This window comes from Heterodontus francisci, chromosome 47 (assembly GCF_036365525.1).
Source record: "Heterodontus francisci isolate sHetFra1 chromosome 47, sHetFra1.hap1, whole genome shotgun sequence".
Lineage (NCBI taxonomy): Eukaryota > Metazoa > Chordata > Chondrichthyes > Heterodontiformes > Heterodontidae > Heterodontus > Heterodontus francisci.
Genome location: NC_090417.1, coordinates 16149134 through 16155927, shown reverse-complemented (window position 1 = coordinate 16155927; position 6794 = coordinate 16149134). Strand labels below are relative to the sequence as shown.

Below are 6794 nucleotides of genomic sequence, written 5' to 3'. Positions count from 1 at the left end.
AAATAGTCTCAACACGTTTAAGGGAAAGCTTGGTAAACCCATCAGGAATGGAAGGACGTGGAGCATAAACACCAGCATTGATCACTTGGGCTGAATGGCCTGTTTCTGTGTTGTAAATTCTCAAAGTTTACTTCTCCACAGTCTCATAAGTACAAGATGACCAAATCAATTGCAACAGTCAACAGGGCTGACTCAGAGTATTGTTTATAGTGAGGATGTCGAGTGTGTATTCGGATGGGTATGAGAGGGTTCAAAATGGTCATCTTTGTTAATAAGTGCGGTTATTTCCAGAAATCACAAGCTTCAGGTGACTACACCTGTGCATCATTGTCATTTTCAATAGGACCGAGTTTGCTTTTTTGTGGGGATTTGAAAATGGGAGAATTCAAACCAACACCAAAACTGCTGAGCCAGTCCTCTTGAAGGGCTTTTTCTGGGCAACTTGACTTTTTCATTGACTGTATTTAATGGGGAATTGTGCCTGTGGTTTTTTGAAGAAAGGAGAAATCATGGTGAACTCAGTTGGAAAGTGCTGTCTTGAGAAAATTGCTCCTCAGAAGTTCAGTGTGGGTTAAGCAGGGACAGACAGCACACATTGAATTTCAGCAGTTTTTTTGAGAATATCACAGAATGTGTCGACACAGGGGCGGCAGTGGATGTTGTACGTCAGCCATGGCTCAGTGGTCGTGCTCTCACCTCTGAATCTGGAGATCAAGGCTTCAAGTCCCACCCCAGGGAATTCAGCAGGCAATCTAGTGGAGACTGCAGGAGTGCTGCAGTGTTGGAGGTGCCATCTTCTGCTGGATTCATTAAACCAAGGTCCCGTCTGCCCTCTCAGGTGGAAGAGCAGGGGAATTGTGCTTTGGGCAATATTTATCTCTCACTCTACCTGACAAAAACAGATGATTTGGGCATTATCGCATTGTAATTGTGGGATCTTGCGATGCGCGAATTGGCTGCTGTCTTTCCTACATTACGACAGTGACTGCACTTCAAAAAGTACTTCATTGGCTTTGGGATGACTTGAGGTCCTGAAAGGTGGTACAGAACTGCAAGTATGACTTTACTTAGCATCTGCATTTTCAGAAGGCATTTGGTACAGTGCCATGCAAGAGGCTTGTTACTGTCATGAAAGTACATAGCATTAAAGGGAATGGAGACACATGGTTCGAGGGATGGCTGAGGAGCTCAAACAAAGGGGAGTGGTAAATACAGGTTTTTCACATTCCGGACAATGTGTCACAGGCATCTTTACAGTAACCTGTTGGCATTTATATAAATTGGAACTGGTTCCTGCAGGGAGTGGTAGAGGCCACTAGCTTAGATGTATTGTAGAGGAAGTTAAATAAACATGAGGAAGAGAGGGATACGCTGATGGGATTGGGGGAAGAGTGTGAGAGGAAGCTCATGTGGAGCATAAATACCAGGATGGTCCAGGTGGGCGAAATGGCTTGTTTCTGGGCTCGAAACAGAATCGAATTGGATGCAGACACAAGAGCAATGAGAATGAAATCTGTGAGTGCAAAACCCAATGTGGCGGGTGGCTCGGTGGGGAGAGATGATGAAGAATACAAGAAGCTGCAGAGGGACACAAACAGGTGAATGGAATGGGCAGAAAGGTGCACTGCAAAGCAGAGAAATATGCAGCAGACCATTTTTGGTTAAAAGGATCAGGGAGCAGAGAGTTATGAGGCAGACATTGGATATGGAGGAAGAGGCGTATAACAAGGGAAAATGGGATTGTGGCTTTCCTGCACAGGACACTCAATATATCACAAAAGCGAGGAACTTGAAAATTGAAAGAAAATAAAATTGTAGTAATTGGCAATCAAAGGTGAAAAGGCGAAATGCTGAAAACACTCAGCAAGTCAGGCAGAGAGTCGGGGGCATGAAGTGCCATTTATGGATCTATCAGTTATTTCTCTGCTTCACAACTGAATAAGGAAGATCATCCCAAAACTATGGTGATGTTGAAGTTGGACAAAGTGTTGTTTCTGAGCATGGAGAATTGTGTCAGGAGTTTCAGTGAGATAACTGGTGCAATGACTTCAGAGAAAAGCATTTTCTCTGGGCGGGAGATGGTTCAGATTGAATGGAATGGAGGTTTTCCAAGTCACAAAAACTTTGGAGAGGATAAACACTGCAAGATTGTTTGCCTTATTTCAACAAGTCGATAGCAGGAAGAAAGGGACTCCCAATTATCCCCCGCAAAAACCAAGGGCAAGGTTAGACACAGAAAGTGATGAAGAATGTTTCCACAAGTGGTTGCTGAGGCAGAGGCTGCAGCATTATTTAAAAGGATAAGGCTTTTGGAAGGGGGAAAGACAAAAGAAGGGTATAGGGAATGAGTGGAGAACAGAGAGCTGCACATCATTAGTTGGAATTCGGCTGTAATGGGCTCTTCCTGTGCAGTCAGTTCTCTGATTCTCTCATCCCTGTTCTTGCCCTGACAGGAAGCCTCTGGATTTCCCCCCATCACCCCGCCCCCCCACCCCAACTCGAACCTGGCAGCTTTGCAGCTTTGAGCTATACAGCTGAATCCGATCTGACCTCGTGCTGGCATGGCTGCCTTGCAATTTCCTCCGCAGACCCTAGCTTTATCTGTTGCCCCTCCAGTGAAGGCAGGTCAAATCAATTCCACCATTTCTCTAACTTCATTGTGGAGCAGAAAAGCTGCAGGAGGTCAAAGCATCCCAAACACCATCCAGCCCCCACTCAAAAAGAAAAAGAACTGCCCAGGAAATGGATTCTCAGAACTTGCCGAGGTAAAGAGCTGTACAACAGGAGGACTATTGTAAAAATAACTTTAATAATGGGAATTGCAGGTGTAACATCATGGTAAAAAAATAACTTAAAATTACATGAATACCATAGCATTTCCAACATTTATTTTTCACTTTCAAATGTCACATATATAATAGATCTGTAAAGAAAACTGTTTAATTCGAGAGTTTCTCTCTGATTCAATAGTTAACACTTCGTCAATGACAATTCTCATTAAAACTGGAATAGAAAACAGACATCAAAGAGCTTCTGGCAAGAACCGTCATTACTTTTTTTAATGACAATTTATTCCATGAAATATTCACCCCCGCATGTCTGAAACATCCCTTTCACAGTCGCACCTCTACACTTAAGTTTAACGACTGGGAAAGAGTGGCATTATCAATACACCCCAGCTTATTAAATAGGCAGCAAGACCATCAGTGTTAAACAGGATAATAAAGACAGGACTATGCAAACTGCACAACTGCAGTGGGAAGGAAAGCTCTCAAAGAATTGGGTGTTTACCAAAGAGAAATCTCAGCAGATTCTAATATTGCCACATCTGGCTGGGGGGGAATAAGGGTATTTTCTACACGACAGCTGGGCTCGATCTATTGTGGGAGACTGACTGGCTTCTTGTGAGTAGTTGTCTAGATGAAGATCCTGCCAGAACACACACCACTTTTCATTGAAAGTCCTTTCATTCAAGTTACCTGAACTTCTGGTGAAGATCTTGCTGTATCTTTGCTGTGAGGAGTCCATTGATTGGATCATTGCACATTTGAAGCCCCCCCCTTGCCCCATGTGAAATGATGACAGAGAGTTGGAGAACACAGCGCTGTCAATCTCAAACACACCTGCAATGATGTATGTTGGAGTGAGACAGAGGTATAGCTGCTGGGGGGATGGGACAGCTCCCTGGCTCCTTTGCTTGTTCAGATCACCGATTCCAGGTTCCGTTTGACATTCCCATTGACTTGCTGACAGGCATCACTCTCCTCCTGGCCCCTGCTCCTACTGTCCGCCTCCTGGACTCCCAGACTCGGCCGGGGGGCAGTGGGCAAGCTGAAGCCACAAGAGCACCAGGCTGCCTTGGTGGCATTGCCCTGGATCCTGCCCTCTTGGATCCTGCCCTCCTGGAAGCAGAGCAGTTCCTTGAAGGCTCTTCTGAAGTCGGAACTGCGACAGTAGATGAAAGGATTGAAGCCAGAGTTGACGTAGCCAAGCCAGTTACAGAAGAGGAAGAGTGTCCTTGGTATCCAGTTTCTAGACACTGCCTGTACAATGTTGGCCAGGAAGAAAGGCAACCAACACAGAGTGAAGGTTCCCATGATGATTCCCAGGGTCTTCAGAGCCTTGTGGTCTTTGAGGGGCAGCAGTTTGGAAGGTCTCCTTTTGTTGGTCTTGTTGACTACCTGTTGCTTTTCCCCAAACCTTGGCTTGTTCTTCTCCATCTTCTTCACCTGTTTCTTCGCCTCACTGAAGACTTTCGAGTATAAGAGGATCATGATGACCAGAGGGATGTAGAAGGAGATGATGGACGAGAGGATGGCGTAGGGCCAGTTTGTGACAAAGTCACAGCAGGTGGGTTCCCTGTAGCACTGCTGGGCAGTAATATCCGAGTCCTCCCACCAATGGTTCATGATGGGGAGGAAAGAGATGAGAGCTGAGATAGCCCACACCAGGCACACAATGGCCCTGGCCCGTCCTTTGGTCAGTACAGTCTGATATCTGAGAGGGGAGCAGATGGCGATGTATCTGTCTATTGCAATCACACACAGAGTCTCGATGCTGGCTGTCACACACAGCACATCAACTGAGGTCCAGATCTCACAGAAAGGAGAATCCAGCAGCCACTTGTCAGTGACCACGATGGTGGCCCCCAGTGGCACCACAAAAACTCCCATGATCAGATCTGCACAAGCCAGCGAGGTGATGAAGACATTGGTGAGAGTTTGCAGCCGTGCGTTCTTAGCAATGGCTAGAATGACCAGCAGGTTTCCGATCACAATGATCAGGATGATGACAGTGAAGATTGCAGCGAGAGCCCACTGCTGGGAGAAGGCGAACTCTGCCCTGCCGTCCTGGGCATCTGCTGAGGCTGTACTGTTGGCACTGAGTGACCCATTCATACTGAAACGATAGACTGGAGTCTGTGGATCCCACATCCAGACTGCTGAGTGCAGGCACTCATCTTCCTCTCTCACACTCACTCACTCACACACACACACACACACACACACACACTCTCTCTCGCTCTCTCTCTCTACAGCTTTAAACTCACAGCTTTTATAAACATTCCAACGTCAGCAAGCTGGCAACAAATCACATGAGCCTCGATCTGCCCCGCTCCATTTGTACATTCAGAGCCCGCCCATTGCCAACCTTCTGTCTCTGTCTGTCCAGCTCCGAAACCACCCTGAGACTGAGTGAGCTCTGATACAGGGAAGCTGGATCAAACTCTCCTCCCAGAGATTCCTTCTCAATGTCTGTCTGGGTGGCTGGGCGATTTAGTGTGTGTGTGTAAGAGTGCAACTTTCTGTGTTGGAGTGTCTGTGTCTCTCTGTGTGTCTCTGAATGGAACGTTTTCTGTGTCTGTTTGTGTGTCGCTGATTTCTGTGCGTGTCTCTATCTCTGTGTGTGTGTGTGTCTGTACGAGTGGAACTTTCTGTGTCTGTGGGTCTGTGGCCGTGTTTGTCTCTCTGTGAATGGAATTTTGTGAGTCTGCATCTGTGTGTGTCTCTCTGTCTCAATGTGTGTGTGTCTGTGTGAGTGGAACTTTCTGTATCTGTGTGTATGTCTCTGTGTCTGTGTCTCTGTGTCAGTGTGTCTCTGTGTGAGTGGAACTTCATTTGTGTGTGTGTCTGTGTGAGTGGAACTTTCTGTATCTGTGTGTATGTCTCTGTGTCTGTGTCTCTGTGTGAGTGGAACTTCATTTGTGTGTGTGTCTGTGTGAGTGGAACTTTCTGTATCTGTGTGTGTCTGTGGGTCTGTGGCCGTGTTTGTCTCTCTGTGAATGGAATTTTGTGAGTCTGCGTCTGTGTGTGTCTCTCTGTCTCAATGTGTGTGTGTCTGTGTGAGTGGAACTTTCTGTATCTGTGTGCATGTCTCTGTGTCTTTGTGTCAGTGTGTCTCTGTGTGAGTGGAACTTCAGTTGTGTGTGTGTCTGTGTGAGTGGAACTTGCTGTATCTGTGTGTATGTCTCTGTGTCTGTGTCTCTGTGTCAGTGTGTCTCTGTGTGAGTGAAACTTCATTTGTGTGTGTGTCTGTGTGAGTGGAACTTGCTGTATCTGTGTGTATGTCTCTGTGTGTGTGTCTGTCTCTGTGTCAGTGTGTCTCTGTGTGAGTGGAACTTTATTTGTGTGTGTATCTGTGCGAGTGGAACTTTCTGTATCTGTGTGTATGTCTCTGTGTCTGTGTGTGTGTCTGTCTCTGTGTCAGTGTGTCTCTGTGTGAGTGGAACTTCATTTGTGTGTGTGTCTGGGTGAGTGGAACTTGCTGAGAGTGGATGGCTATGTATGTTTCTCCACTGTCACCATTTGTTGTAATAAACCCCAGCGTTATTATAGAGAACAATGGCCGATGAGAAGGAGATTGGATGAGGCCGTTCAGCCCATCCAGACTCTTCTGCAGATATTTCCCAGTGCTTGGAAATGTCCTCTCTTGCCAAGAACTCTAACATAAATGCAATGAAACATGAACGGAAAGTGAGGATGCCAATGAGATGAAGCTTTCGATTGAATTCCAGGAAAGCTGGAATAATAACTAGGAGTATGGGGGGAAAGTGAAGGCAAAGCTGGCCTCCGAATTGCAACATTATCAAACAAAGCCAATGAGACAAAGTGCTTCGTATTTCCAGCACTGCCTGTTTCTATTTTCAAATCACAGGCAACAAACAGACTTGCAATTGGACAAAAGCAAAATACTGCACATGCTGGAAATCTGAAATCAATAAGAGAAAGTGCTGGAAATACTCAGCAGGTCTGGCAGTAACTGGGGAGACAGAATGAGGAGCTCTCCTGTTTAAA

General features: G+C 46.1%; 1 protein-coding gene across 1 annotated transcript; it reads right to left on the bottom strand.

The window, feature by feature from the left end:
- Positions 1-2870: 2870 nt before the first annotated feature.
- LOC137357202 (beta-1 adrenergic receptor-like) lies at positions 2871-5016 on the bottom strand. The gene has a single exon (XM_068023361.1). It carries the CDS (start codon positions 4932-4934, stop codon positions 3702-3704), a length of 1233 nt encoding a protein of 410 aa, XP_067879462.1. The 5' UTR covers positions 4935-5016; the 3' UTR covers positions 2871-3701.
- Positions 5017-6794: the final 1778 nt, after the last annotated feature.